Raw genomic sequence first — 16,068 nt, 5'->3', positions numbered from 1 at the left:
ATTCATTTCAGTCAGCAAAATAATAGGAAGTGTGGAGGATGCTAATTGAGGGGGAAGGAAACCTTGCCATACCAAGGGTGCACCGAGGACCCCTGACTTATACACATTATATAATTAAAATGTTTTTGAGTAAAACAAAAGTAGGAAACTCTGTACTGCAGATACAATTTATATAGGGGATAAGTCTTCTATGTGAAAGAGGTTTAATCTGAGTTTTGGGGGATTAAAATACTTCCTTTAAAGTTAAGGGGCACTGTGCTGAAAACAGAAAAAAATGCAAGAAAAGCATTGCCACATTTCCATTTCCTATCTGAGATTGAGGATGAAGCACAAATCTTCTAATGAAACGTACAGCCATAATACTCCCTAATACTGCACCCTAGTGGTGGCTCTAGATATAGCAGCCAGTAAGGATTCACATAGAATCAGACAGAAAAACAATGTGTGAATTGCATATGAGACAAAAGAAGATACATATACAAAAAAAAATTCACTTGTATTTTTTATACAATATCTATTTATTTGACTTTATGTGCTCTTAATGTATGTTAGAAAGATATGGTGAACAAATTTCTTCCATCAAGCAATGCATTCATGCTTTAAAAGATTAAATTCTTCATTTTTCTGCTTTAAAAACATTTTTCTATTCAAGATGTATTTTTTAAGTTAGAGTTTACAGACCTTGTCTCATCCTTCTTTTTAATATCGCAATCTACTGTTTCCAGCCACTTTCATTCAGTGCTAAAGATCTTGTAAGCACTGCGCATGTTCGGCCATCGCTACTGCAGCAGATTACAGTTGTGGCCAATCCGCTAGACAATGAGCTATACACAGAAAAAGAGAAAATTGTAATTGACAGTAGTAAGGTGTCACGTTTTAATAAATACAAGAATTCCAATATTGCTAAGGTAACGATTTAGTGTTTTATTTATCACAAAGCGCAAAAGCCATCCAACCACTATTTTAATAAAAAGTAAGTTTTAAAGTTACTTGTTTTTACAAACACTTTTAGTTACTGTATATACTCAAGTATAAGCTGACCCGAGTATAAGATGAGGCCCCTTTTTTTTACCACAAAAAACTGGAAAGACTTATTGATTCGAGTATAAGCCTAGGATGGGAAATGCAGCAGCTACTGGAAAATGTAAAAAATAAAGATAGATCCCGATAAAATGTAATGTGCCCATCCTTGTCCCCCCTTGTAGTAATGTGCCCATCCTTCTGCCCCTTTCTTGGGCCCTCTAGTAATGTGCCAATCATTTAGTAATGTCACCTGCACTAATGTGCCCATTGTTTAGTAATGTTCCCTGTAGTAATGTGCCTATTGTTTAGTAATGTCCCCTCAAGTAATGTACTCATTGTTTCTTAATGTCCCCTGCAGTAATGTGCCTCATAGTAATGTGCCCTCTAGTAATGTGCCCATCATTTAGTAATGTCCCCTGTAGTAATGTACCCATTGTTTCTTAATGTCCCCTGCAGTAATGTGCCTCATAGTAATGTGCCCATCATTTAGTAATGTCCCCTGTAGTAATGTACCCATTGTTTCTTAATGTCCCCTGCAGTAATGTGCCTCATAGTAATGTGCACATCATTTAGTAATGTACCCATTGTTTAGTAATGTCCTCCTACTGGTCCTCTTCTTGTTCCCTATTATGCCGTTGTTTACACACAAAAAATTATTCTCACCTGTCCTCCATTCCCGCGGTGTCCTCAGTTGTTTCTACTTCTTCTAGACCGCAGGCCCATAGACCCCACGGTGATGTCATCCGGTGCACGGAGCCGTCGCTGTTGACTCCCATCATGGCTTTACTGCAGTTGAATGCTTTACGACGGCTGTGCAGCAAAGCATTCAACTGCTGTAAAGTGCTGATGGCAGCGGTGGCTCTATGCACCGGATGTGAGCATCAAGGGGTGCTTCTGGCAGAGCATATAGACCCCTCCATGATCGCCTCCAATACACAGGGCCGTCGCTGCTGTTAGCACTTTACTGCAGTTGAATGCTTTGCAGCACCGCCGCCATAAAACAGTCATGCAGTAAAGCCATGAAGTCAGACAGCAGCCCCCTGCACCAGACGCGATCACGGAAGGGTCTATGTGGCTGCGGTCTGCCAGAAGCAGCTGAGGACACCGCAGAGGACAGGTGAGAATAATTTGTTGTGGGAGCTTCACTCGAGTATAAGCCGAGAAGGGCATTTTCAGCAGAAAAAAAATGGCTGAAAAACTCGGCTTATACTCGAGTATATACGGTAAACTAATCTTTAAAGGGACTCTGCCATCACAGATTGCATGCTCAAATCAAAGTACAGGCTCTCGGTGCATCATAGAGCGGCCAAACATTCCCACCTACTTACTTACATTCCTTCTATTTCCACCCCCTCTTTTTGGATTGACAGCTCTGGCTTTATAGACCCAGAGATGGCTGGAAATAGAGGAAATACAATCAAGTGGAAAGGTGCACTTAAACATTCGGCTACACCAAGGGTGCACCGTGCACCTGTACTTAACATATTTGCTTGAAATTTCAGGGAACATCCAACCAGTTGACGCCTGTACTTTCAGCAGTGATGACAAGCTTCTGCGGTTCGGCTTTTCATCCATGTTTGGATTTGGAGGACGGACTCTCGCCTTTGCAGAAAAGCATCGCTGGATGCCCTCTAATCAGAAAAGAGACTTTGCAGTTGTTAAAACACTGGCAAATCTAAAGTTGGTTACATTTTTTTATTTGAAAAAATATTAATATTATTAGAAATATAAATAATGAAAAGCTCAGAGGATAACTAAAAAAACAAAATGTATATCATATCATCTATAAGAATGATTATTATAAGAAATTGCGTTTTATGGTTGGCACGGCAGCTAGAATTGAGCTCCATGGACAAAACAAAAATGTTTGGATTATATGATGAAAATATTTAGGACACTTCTACTAAGTACCAGTGTGCTTGGTACTCATAACTAAGTGATGAGTGAGCACTACCTTGCTCTGGTGCTTGGTATTCGTAACTAGTGATGAGCGGGTACTACCATGCTCTGGTGCTTGGTATTCGTAACTAGTGATGAGCGGGCACTACCATGCTCAGGTGCTCAGTACTCGTAACTAGTGATGAGCGGGCACTACCATGCTCTGGTGCTCAGTACTCGTAACTAGTGATGAGCGGGCACTACCATGCTCGGATGCTCAGTACTCGTAACTAGTGATGAGTGAGCACTACTATGCTCGGGTGCTCGGTACTCGTAACTAGTGATAAGCGAGCACTACCATGCTCGGGTGCTCAGTACTCGTAACTAGTGATGAGCGGGCACTACCATGCTCGGGTGCTCGGTACTCTTAACTAGTGATGAGCGGGCACTACCATGCTCGGGTGCTCAGTACTCGTAACTAGTGATAAGCGAGCACTACCATGCTCGGGTGCTCAGTACTCGTAACTAGTGATAAGCGAGCACTACCATGCTCGGGTGCTCAGTACTCGTAACTAGTGATGAGCGGGCACTACCATGCTCGGGTGCTCGGTACTCATAACTAGTGATGAGCGGGCACTACCATGCACAGGTGCTCAGTACTCGTAACTAGTGATGAGCGAGCACTACCATGCTCCGGTGCTTGGTATTTGTAACTAGTGATGAGTGAGCACTACTATGCTCGGGTGCTTGGTACTCAGAACTAGCAATAAGCGAGCACTACAATGTTCGGGTGCTCGGTACTCATACTTAGTGATGAGTGGGCACTACCATGCTCAGGTGCTTGTAAATAGTGATGAGCGAGCACTACCATGCTCATGTGCTTGTAACTAGTGATAAGCGAGCACTACAATGCTCAGGTGGTTGGATGCTCTGTACTTGTAACTAGTGATGAGTGAGCACTACCATGCTCGGGTGGTCAGGTACTCGTAACTAGTGATGAGCGAGCACTACCATGCTCAGGTGCTTGTAACTAGTGATAAGCAAGCACTACAATGCTTGGGTGGTTGGATGCTCTCTACTTGTAACTAGTGATGAGCGAGCACTACCATGCTCGAGTGCAGGGTACTCACAACAAACAGTTAATGCTCAGATGGGTGCAGCTCGAGTACCGAGTATAATGGAAGTCAATGAGAAACTCCATCATTTTTCTGAATGATTTATTTTAGCTTGCATTTATTATTTTTCCATCTTCAGATTTATTAATTGAATCAGTATGGTAATGTTAAAAATAATCAAATCATCTGTTATTAACCCTCTCCAGTATAGGCGCTGTGTCTCCACTTCTTCCCTTATGATTGTGTTCATGATGCATTGTTGATGTCACTTATACAGCGCTGCAGCCAATCACTAGGCTCAGCGCTTCATCCTGTTTACATCAATAGACCAACTGAGCCCTGTGATTGGCCGCAGGGATGCTGATGTGACACCATCAATGCAATATTTGTTATACAATTTTGCCAGATCTTTTTCTCCAAAATTCTTAATTAGCCTTTGCTGTTTCTGCTTTACCTGTACCCTGCGTCTGCCTGTATATAGGATTATATGTTCCTGACAATTTTTGCTAATTATAAGGAGAGCAGTGCCTATTTTTCTATACAATAACACCCTGTTACTAATGTTTGTCAGATATTAGCTGTTAAATTAGACAGGATCTTACTGATGTGTTTCTTTTACAGACCGGATAGCTGTGATCTGTCATTTTTACCTATCAGAAACCAACAGTTACCAGCTCATCACAAGTAAGAAACTACATGCACTCCGACAGAGAATACATATTATTTCACATGAGTTTATCTCTGTGGCTTTTCCAGTGTAATTATTTGTCTTTGAAGAAACTTCTGCACTCTGTTCCCATTTAGCTAGCTGAGTTCTATCAGAGTCAGTGGCGTATCACCAATGGCTATGACTATGGAGGTGCATTATAATATGTGGAGGACTATGTGGGTGCATGGTAATATATGGAGGACTATGGGGGTGCATTATATTTTATGGAGGACTATGGGGGTCCATTATATTATAAAGAGGACTATGGAGGGGCATTATACTATATGGAGGACTATAGAGGGTGCATTATACTACTGTATATGGAGTAGTATGGGGGTGTATTATACTATATGGAGGACTACAGGGTGCATTATAATATCTGGAGGACTATGAGGGGGTGCATTATACTATTTGGAGGACTATGAGGGTGCATTATACTATATGCAGTTCTAGGGGGGGTGCATTATAATATATGGATGACTATGGAAGTGCATTATACTATATGGAGTGCATTATACTATATGGAGGACTTTGGGGGGTACGTTATACTATATGGAGGACTATAGGGAGTGAATTAAACTATACGGAGGACTATTGGTGTGAGTTATACTATATGGAGGACTATAGCAGGTACATTATAATATATAGAGGACTATGTGGATGCGTTATAATATATTAGAGGACTATGGGGAGTGCATTATAATATATGATGATGCATTATACTATATGGAGGACTATTGGGGGTGCATTATAGTATATGGAGGACTATGAGGGATGCATTATATGGCATGGAGGACTATGGGGGTGCATTACATTGTATGACAGACTATGGGATGTGCATTATAATATAAAGAGGACTATGGAGGGTGCATAATACTACATGGAGGATTATGTATGTTCAATTGTACTATATGGAGGACTATGTGGGGCCAATTGCACTACAAGGAAGGCTATGTGGGGGCTATTATAATATTTGAAGGGCTATGATGAAGACTTTATACTTTATGTAGGTCTATTTGAGGGCCATTATACTGTATGCAAGCAATTGTACAGTGTGAAGGTATGTGTGGGTTACATTATACTGTGTGGGGGCCATTATAAGCTGTGAAGAGGTGTGGAGGTCATTATACTGTATTTTGGCCCATTATACTGCATGGAGGGTTGTATATGAGGATCATACTGTTGGGGTCATCGCACTTGGCCGAGGTAGTTCTGAGTGGGTTCAGTAGGGTCTTCACACTGAACATAGGTCTAATAGGGGCCATTAGACAGTGTGAAGAGGTGTGAGGGCCATTATATTGTATGTAGGCCCATTATACTGTATGGAGGGCTGTGTGGACACCACAGTTGGTGATTATACTATGTTGGAGTCATCATACTTTGCCAGGTAAGTTGAGGGAGGGTACACTAGGGTCATCATACTGTGCGTGTGCAGAGTATTGTGGAGGAACTCACTGTGGGGTATTATACAGTGTTTGTGTGGCACATTTGTTGGCACATGGGTGATATGAAAGGGGAATCTACAGGTTTCAATAGGAAGAATACTACTTTGTAAGGGCTGTAAACTTGTGAGATATGATGATTTCTTTGTACCCCTATCAGAGTTTTTACAAAAAGTGTTTTAACTGCAAAACTAGTGCAGTAGTATACCGTATATGTTTACAAACATTCCACAATAATCGCACATTTTTAACAAATTCTGATATAAATCATGGATGGTTAAGAGCTGTGCATCTATTTTTTTTCTATTAGGTTTGTGTTGCTCTCTTATGACCAAAATAGAGCAGTATGGTGCGTTATACTAATTGGAAATAAAAAAAAAGAATTCGACAGGCCTTTGGTCACATCAGATACAGTTTCTGTCATCAGGTGTTTTTTTAAAATATGTTTTTATTTTATATGAAAGCAGCATAAATTTATGTTTATTTAGTGCCATCATAGTCTAGATCTTTTAGTGTTTTCCCATTTCTTCTACATTTGGATTCAAGGTCCCTCTGCACCAGTGATGGTTAACCTAAGACATGCATGTCAGAGGTGACACGCTGAGCCCTGACTGCTGAGATGGATTGGAGAGGAGATAATAACTGCCGGGAGGGGGGGGGGAGAGGAAATTATGATTATCTACTCTCACCCAGAAGTCATTATCTCCTCTCACCGTCTCCCCCAGAAGTCAACATCTCCTCTCACCCTGCCTCCAGCACTCATTATCTCCTCTCCTCCTCCCCTCCAGCAGTCATTATCTCCTCTCACCCTCTCCGCCAGAAGTCAACATCTCCTCTCACCTGACCCCAGTAGTCAGCAGTCATTATCTCCTCTCACCCTCCCCCCAGAAGTCATTATCTCCTCTCCCTCTCCCTCCAGAAGTCATTATTTCTTCTCCCTCTCCCCCCATAAGTCATTATCTCCTCTCCCCCTCCTCCCAAAATTCATTATCTCCTCTCCCTCTCCCTCCAGAAGTCATTATTTCTTCTCCCTCTCCCCCCATAAGTCATTATCTCCTCTCCCTCCCCCCCAGAAGTCATTATCTCCTCTCACCCTCCCCCAGAAGTCATTATCTCCTCTCACCCTCCCCCAGAAGTCATTATCTCCTCTCCTCCTCCCCCCCAGAAGTCATTATCTCCTCTCCCCCCCAGCAGTCATTATCTCCGTTCCCCCTCCCCTCCAGCAGTCATTATGAGATAACATTTTGTTATCAGAGCTACAAATATCACAAAATATGGATTTTTCGAGAAGTGACACACTAGCCGATTTATGCTCGTTTTTTTTTTACCAGTTTTGACACACTTCGCTCAACAGGTTAGTCATCATTGCTCTAGACATTTATTTATTATAAAACCATCATTTTACACAAAGAAAGAAGAATATGTTGTATCAGCTTGTCACCACCAATTCCAAATGGGCATATCAGCTAACCAAGGAATATCCATCATCATCAACTGCAGGTGCACACATCTACATAGTTGGTGTCCATGAATTTCATAAGGAGCGAATAGAGAAAGTCTGATCCAGCACTAGCATGATTAAAATCTCAATGTATCATTAAAATGAGTCCATAGAAAAATAAAAAGTCCATGGAATAAGTGTAGGACGGGCAACTGATGCATTTCGGACAAGCTTGTCCTTAGTCCTATATTAAACCACCATATCCCATAGCATTTTAAAGACGTTGTCATCACTGTACCCATTGGGGCTCACAATCTATATTCCCTATCACTATTAGAAATACACAATTCATCAAGCACCAAATCTCAGGGTCAGAAACCTAAGAGAAAAAAATATTACCAAGTAAATCAAAGTTTCTCCCACAATATTATGATGATCATTCTACTCCCATAGATCAATATCAAACCATAAAAAATCAGGAAAATCATCAAGTACCTGACTATATAAATCAGTCTCTGAGTGGGATAAGACAGCCAGTAAAAGTATCATAACATTGGTAGAATGAAGTAATACCCATCACTATCCCACTCAGAACAACATATGCAGTATTAATGCGTCAGCTTTCTCATAATGGATGAGCAAGATCTCACAGGAGACCCCAGCAACCCAACGCGTGTTTCGCCTGGTAGCTTTCTCAAGGGAATGAGACTGATTTATACAGTCAGGTACATGCCCATTGATTGAGATGGGTTATCTACCTGGGTTTCCCCTCCCCCTAGTGGGATTCATGTCTGAAAAGTTCTCTAAAATTTGGCCTATGTATTGTTGCTTATGTGTGTTATTTTTTTAGAAATTAATTTTCAATAAAGAGTATATTTTATTGGATGTGTTACTCCATTTTTTCTATGGTTTGATATTTCCTATCACTATGTCTTTGGATTATGGGTGGAAACAGGGGAATCCGGAGGAAACCCACACAGATACAAAGAGAACATACAAACTCAAAAATGTTACCCTTGGTGGGATTTGAACCCATGATGCTAACAAATCAGCAGTGCTAACCACTGAGCCACCATCCTGCCCAGCTAATGATCATTTCTTTCTTTCATAGAAAGAAAAATGAGGATATCTTATTTGAATCTGGTAAGTATTATGTCTATGTGGTTAATAAGATTTACTGCACCTAAGCCATTTATGAAAAATTGGGCAAAACTAATGATTTCACTGTATGGAACCAGGTGGCGGTGACGGCAATAATCTGATTGGTCGCTGGAACAGGTGGAGGTGACGGTAATAATCTGATTGGTCGCTGGAAGCAATGCACCCATTCTAATTGCAAAATTTTCTATTCTATTTTTTGTCTTTCAGAGAGTAGGGATCAGTGGCAGCACATCCAGGGTCAGCTGCTGAATGTCAGCATCATGGCAATCCCCTGCCTCTGCGCCATGGCCCCGAGAGGCTTGGCACCTAATACCAGGTCAGTAGAGGCTTTACAAGAATTACATTTCCCCACACCACCAGCTTGATTAAACCTTTCTAAAAACGTTTCCGCGGATTGCTCAAGGATTCGTGATCTCCCAAGATAGGTTGCCGTCAGTCTAAAGGATTATGAGCAATTATAGGATCTGCAAAATTAGGTCAAGTAGTCTAGCTGGAATATTTCAAATATAATTACTGTGATCGTATTACTGTAACAGCAGGATGGGTAAGAACTGTTTCCTGATAGTTATAATGCCGCAGCCTTACATACACTTGATAATAGCTGAGAATTCGGTTTTGGGGGGAGACGTTTTAAATGTTACCTCATCCCTTAACATTATCTACCTATAGTTAACCAGGACGTCTATGAAAAGGAACGTGTCACCTATTTGTTTTTACTAATTATAACAAGATACTTATAAATAATCTTTACCTCTAATCTCTCTTTATTTCCTGATTGTGATTTTTTTTTATTCTTTTTTTTGTACATAATAATAAGCCATTTTTTTCTCTGCTGCTCAGCTTTGTTAAAGGGAATCTGGAATCTAGCCGGTTTTTGCTATGTAAGCTGAAGACAGCATGTTGCATGGGTTAAAACATAGAATTCAGGGATGCCTGTGTTGTCAAGATTTTATCTATTGTTTGTTTGAAATGTTTGTTTAAGCAGCAGGACTTATCATTGTTCGGACTACAGTGTCATTGTCACACTAGGTACAGGGAAGTACCAAGCGCACTGTGAAAAGGAAGGGAAACCCGGTGTCTAGGGAAAGGGAAAATGGTGACCCCTGACCAAACCTACTGCTGGTCCCTGGGGTCCCTCACCACCCTAGATAGGTTCCGCACCTATTCGCTGATCCGGATACCTGGCCCTAGGTATTCCTAGTACTGGGCCCTAAATAGGGAATGGATGGGATGAGCTCTTCGTCAACCCCACTAAACACTATAGAAGACACAAGGAGGACATACATGGGGAAAATCATGAATTACTTACCATTAGAAGACTCAGGTAGAAGTTCAGCAGAGTTTTCAGCAACAATATCCCAGAGCAGTACAAGCTACCTGTTTGCAATCAAGGCCTGAAAAAACTGACATGTGCCTATAACAGACCACTGCGCAACCAGCTCTGTCCTCACCTATTGTACCATCACCCATTCCCTGTAGACTGTGAGCCCTCGCGGGCAGGGTCCTCTCTCCTCCTATACCAGTCTGTCTTGTACTGTTAATGATTGTTGTACGTATACCCTCTTTCACTTGTAAAGCGCCATGGAATAAATGGCGCTATAATAATAAATAATAATAATAATAATAATAACAGCCATAGATGGATCTCAGACAGCGGTATTTAAAGGGACTCCGCCACCAGGTTTTTGCCATTTAATCTGAGAGTAGCATAATGTAGGGGCAGAGATCCTGATTCCAGTGATGTGTCACTTACTGGGCTGCATAGTGCAGTTTTGATAAAATCACTGTTTAATCAGCAGTAGATTATCATTACAGGACTACTTGGCGTGCTGCAGGTAGTCCAGCATATTCATGAGCTATGTATAATTGCTAGATCTGCAGCAGAGAAAACATTGATATTATCAAAATCACAGCAAACAGCTCAGTAAGTGACACATCGCTGGAATCAGGGTCTCTATCTCAACATTATGCTGCTCTCAGATAGAGGAGCAAAAACCTCCTGACAGATTCCATTTAACGCGCACAGCCCCACTCCTAACAGTGGCTCCATGATGTGATCTGTTGATGACCCTGTGTTTATCATGACGCTCTTCCTGTGCACTCCGGCTGAGCACTGGCATTCATAGGACTTCATCGTTTCTGCTGTACAGAGTGGTGCTGATGGTGAAGCTGATGCTCTGCTCGGTACAGCAGAAATGATCAGATGATCACAGCTTCAAGTCCGCTAAAGGACTAGTAAATACAATAAAAAGGGGTGGGGGAAGTTTTTACAAATATGAAAAAAATAAAAAAAACCCCACAAGTTCAAATCACCTCCTTTTTGCCCCATTGAAAATAAAACAGATTCAGGTTCAGAAATTCCTGATCTATCAAAATCTAAAATAAATTTATCAGATTGATAAAACATCGCATCTACCCAAAAATGCTATAATTAAAAATGTCAGCTCAGTACTCGAAAAAAATAAGCCATCCCTGAGCTCCAGATAACAAAAAAATGAGAATGTTATGGATCTTAGAACATTTTGGGACATTTTTTGAGGACGAATTTCTGATCTTTTTTTCCACCATTTAAGTAAAAAAAAAAAAAAAAATCTGTACATGTTTGGGATCTATGAACTCATACTGAACTGGGGAATTATATTGCCAGGCCAGTTTTACCATATAGTGAACATGGTAAATAAAAACACCCCAAAAAATTGTGGTATTAGCCTTTTTTTGCAACTTTTTTGGTTTTCCACACTTCACACTGCAGTTAGCCGCTTCAGAAAGGAACAATATGTGATCTCTAGTGTCATCTATTGGATATAACAATCCTAAAGCGGGCTTTACACACAGCGACATTGCTAGCGATGCCGCTGGTGAAAGCACCCACCCCCATCGGTTGTGCGTCACGGGCAAATCCCTGCCCGTGGCGCACAACATCGCTAACACCCGTCACACTATACTTACCTGCCTAGCGACGTCGCTGTGGCCGGCGAACCACCTCCTTTCTAAGGGGGCGGTTCATGCGGCGTCATAGCGGCGTTACTAAACGCCGCCCAATAGAAGCAGATGAGCGGAGGTGAGCGGGATGAACATCCCGCCCACCTGCTTCCTTCCTCATTGCGTGCGGCCGCAGGTACGATGTTGTTCCTCGTTCCTGCGGTGTCACACATAGCGATGTGTGCTGCTGCAGGAACTACGAACAACATCGTACCTGCAACAGCAACGATAATCGGGATAGGTACGACTGGACAACAATCAACGATACGGTGAGTATTTTTGATTGTTAACGGTTATTCCTGCAGTGTCACACGCAACGACGTCGCTAACGAGGCCGGATGTGCGTCACGAATTCCGTGACCCCAATGACATCTCGTTAGCGATCTCGTTGCGTGTAAAGCCCGCTTAACAGTCGATATTGACCATTTAACAAGCCTTGCCACATAACATAGGATAAGAAGTCAAACCAAGTGTCATGTCTGGCTGACAATCCAGTGGCAGCAAGTGTTAGAAAATCCCAGAGATTGGCGCATATATTGTTATCTGACAATTCCCTGTTTCTGCAGCAGAGGACTCTAGAACCCTGGGAAACTGTCAGTTTTTCCTCAGTTACCAGCCTCTGACTTCCTTTATGAACCTCACCCTGGGGTAGTTTGGGTGCGGTTTATAGTTTGTTCTTGCTGAGTTCTGGAAAGGTCATCTTCTGTTGCTCTAGAATTCTATTGTTGCTGCAGCTCAGATAAGTGTTGTATTTTGCTATCTACCAGGACTCTGGTGATTGCTGTACTGTTTACCCGGTATTGTTCCCTTGTGTCTTCCTTTAGGGATAGTGGTGTTGACAAAGTCCTCAAACCTTCCATCCTTACTTAGGATCTAGATTGGGGTTTGCCTAGGTATTCCTGCTCGGCGACAGGTGCGGAACCTGTATAGCGCTGGTGAGAGCAGTGAGGGTAAGTTGCAGATTGTTGTCAGGGGTCACCACTTCCCGCTTTCCCTAGCAATAGGGCATTCCTTTCCCCTTCCCTTTGTGTTGTCCTATACGGCCGGTACAGCTTCTATCCTCGGTCATGACACCAAAACAGTCTTTTTGAAGACATGTGTTTATTGATATTTGCCCTTCATCAGTTCAGAGCTGGAGAACTGATTTAGCTCAGTCCTTTTCCTCTCTGAAGAGACAAGTTGCATATTTAATTTCTCAGAGTATTGCTTGGCGTATTGGTCTCCTTACGCCACCTTGGTGCTCTCCACAAGGAAAAACGTTACCCTATAGACACTATATTCACTGTTTCCATCCAGCATGAACGGTGGGGGTGCCAAGTCATGATATTGATAAAGCATAGATGCCCTATGTGCAATGTGAATGGGATTTTGGGGTTTTACGTGACCCTCTACCCTCCAATCTACCGGGTTCAATGTGAAATGACAAAACGGCAATATCTGAGATGACAAAACCCTTGGATCGCTATGACTCTTTTATTTGCACAAATATTTAAGATCAAATTATTAACCTTTAATGTTACTATCTATTATCATTATTATATTTTATCTTCTTATTCCCCTTTAGATTGAATGACGGCACAATGGCGCTGATAATTGTACGAGATACTTCCCGACCGGAGTTTGTGAAGCATTTGAAGCGTTACGCCACTCTGAAAAATCAGGTAGTGAAGTACATGTTAAATTCCCAGCAGATTAATTCCGATGACCCCTTAAGACGTCTTTATTTCCTAGGCCCCATCAGACTACATTAGCCATTATGTGACAGATTTGGAAGTTTCCAATCAGTTTAATGCAGCTTAGTCCATTCTAATCCACCCCATACTATCTAGAAGAGTTCATTGTCAAAGAGGCTTGATAGGAAGCGTATAATTTATAACAAGTAGGTTACAGGATGGATTCGCCTCGGCAGTAGACGACGTTCTACAACGCAGTTCTGTACATTGGGTCTAATATACTGTATGATATAATAGTAATTACGGTACATGTTTTTGACCTTTTACAATCAACACTTTTTTTTATCTAGTTTGACTTTCCTTTTGTTGAAACTCACTTGGTTAAAGAAGTTAGGTTGTGCCCTCAGGACATTACTCAATACGAGGCATCTACAGGGCTCAATGAAGATGTTCATCCATGGAATATTGATGGGGATTTAATGAAAGCCTCTTCTGAAGTTCATGTTCGGTGAGTAATAAGGGTGGTATCAACTTTTGGGTTAATCCCTTACTTGGACAAAGTTATTGTCACTGGCATTTTCCGACTGTAATATTTGTTCTGATCTTGAACATGACTTGGGATAAGAAACCAAACCAAGACACTCCATTTCAAGGCATGTGTTTCTGTGTATTTGCCCTTCATCAGTGCAAAGCAGTGCAAAGTGCTCAAAACGAGGATCAAAAAATTCTAAGGGATTTTCCAGTTTTGGAAAACACCTAAATCAAAGAAGTTTGTTATAAGAAAACAAGAAAAAAAAACTAAGCCCAAACTGTTTTATTCACGTCAACATTGCCGGAACCAATAATGGAGCTCAGCAGCTCAGAGCGGGATGCACCGTCAACTCGGACAGCCGCTGAGCCCAATCATTGGTTGCAGTGCTGTCGATGAGACATCATGTAATGTAATGCATGGGTGTTACAGGTCTTCAAGAGCATGAGAATAGCCTTCCGCTCTTAAAGAGAATCTGTCACCAGGTTTTTGTTATGAAATCTGAAAGTAGCATTAAAAACCCTGCTTCCAGTGATGTGCCATTTGTTGGTCTGCATGCTATCATTTTGATACAATCATTGTTTTCTCTACTGCAGCTATAGAAGTGCTCATAATGCTGAGCCTTCTATAACCCCGCCTACCCCACTGATTAACAGCTTTCTGCCTATGCACAGTGTACACAGAAGGCTGCCAATCATTGTTGGGGCATGGTTGGACTAGAAGGCACAAGAATGCAGCTTTCTGCCTCTGCACAGTGTACACAGAAAGCTGTCAATCAGTGTTGGGGGCATGGTTGGACTAAAAGGCACAAGAATGCAGTTTTCTGCCTATGTACAGTGTACACAGAAAGCTTCCAATCAGTGTTGGAGACATGGTTGGACTAGGAGGCACGACACCTAGTCCTGTAGTGATAATCTCCTGCTGATAAAACATAGATTTTATTGAAACAGCAACACTCAGTAAGGGACACACTGCTGTAATCAATATCTCTGTCCCTACAATAGCCCTCAGATTACACAGAAAAAGCCCACTAAGGCCGGTTTCACACATCCGGCTTTTTGCCGTTTTACCGGATCCGGCGCTCTCCCGTACAGATAATACAGTACAATGACAGCGCTGTAACTTCCGGGTCACATGCGCCGGTCACATGACAGCATGTGACCGGCGCTTGTTGCTCTGTCATTGTACTGTATTAACTGTACGGGAGAGCGCCAGATCCGGCAAAACGGCAAAAAGCCGGATGTGTGAAACTGGCCAAACACATTCCTTTTAATTTAGATTTTTCTTCATTTGCAAATTAGGTTTTCCAAAATAGACAAGGCCATTAATTAAAAAAAAAATACTTGTGAATGCAAAACTTTCCATTCTCCTTCACCACAATCAATTTCTAATTCTCTTTCTTTCTTTTCCAGCCTGCATCCTGAACTCATAAATCTCTATGGGAGAAACATAGAGGAACTGGAGGAGGCAAAAGCGAAATGCAGCTGTTTGTAACAAAAAAGTAAACGACCCACGTCCTGATTTTCTACAAATGTCATTTTTATTGATTTGTGACAGCAGAGACATTTCAATGGCAATGTTTAATCAAAGGGATCGTGTCCACAGGAACACAATTACAGCCTGAAACATACAACTCATTAAAACTTTAGACAATAGTACAAAATTCTCATACAACATAAAGATCGCAGATCGGCCTATTTTACAAAATATTTTTATATAGAATTGTAAACTTGCACTAGTTTTTGTAGTAGCATTTTTTTTTTATAAAACAATGTGCAATAAACATATTTTTGGCAAAGCTGTTTTGCAGTTGCCGTCATTGACCGGTTTCCTTTCTGCCTGAGCAGAGTGGACGTAGCCTATAAGCTCGCTATCATCACATAAACATGTGTTCTTCATATATTCCAATGTATCCATTGTTTTTGTACCCAGTGTATACATTTGTCAGCATTCCCATCTGTTTTATTGCAAAGGATGTAGATATGAATATAAATCCGAGACTGCAAAATGTTTATATTCTAAATGGTGGGAAATTTTAACCCCGACCCTCGTTCCGCCAGGGAACACCTACAAAGTTTCCCAAAAACTCCCCAGCATTTGTGGTCCTGCACATAA

The 16,068-nt window shown here is 41.6% G+C and overlaps 1 protein-coding gene across 2 annotated transcripts in view; it reads left to right on the top strand.

Annotated features, from left to right (window-relative positions):
* The window catches only part of CERKL (CERK like autophagy regulator), a 161,731-nt gene extending 146,021 nt beyond the window's left edge, over nt 1-15,710 (top strand). For both annotated transcript variants that reach the window (XM_075317409.1, XM_075317410.1), the window contains exons 7-13: nt 2,526-2,703; nt 4,638-4,700; nt 8,720-8,751; nt 8,977-9,085; nt 13,316-13,412; nt 13,775-13,932; nt 15,366-15,710. In XM_075317409.1, the coding sequence (XP_075173524.1) occupies nt 2,526-2,703; nt 4,638-4,700; nt 8,720-8,751; nt 8,977-9,085; nt 13,316-13,412; nt 13,775-13,932; nt 15,366-15,447 (719 nt within the window). In that variant the 3' untranslated portion in view covers nt 15,448-15,710. The remainder of the gene's footprint in view (nt 1-2,525; nt 2,704-4,637; nt 4,701-8,719; nt 8,752-8,976; nt 9,086-13,315; nt 13,413-13,774; nt 13,933-15,365) is intronic.
* The last annotated feature ends 358 nt before the right edge of the window (nt 15,711-16,068 follow it).

The sequence above is a fragment of the Anomaloglossus baeobatrachus genome, chromosome 7 (assembly GCF_048569485.1).
Source record: "Anomaloglossus baeobatrachus isolate aAnoBae1 chromosome 7, aAnoBae1.hap1, whole genome shotgun sequence".
Taxonomy (NCBI): domain Eukaryota; kingdom Metazoa; phylum Chordata; class Amphibia; order Anura; family Aromobatidae; genus Anomaloglossus; species Anomaloglossus baeobatrachus.
This window is presented reverse-complemented; position numbering and strand designations above follow the sequence as displayed.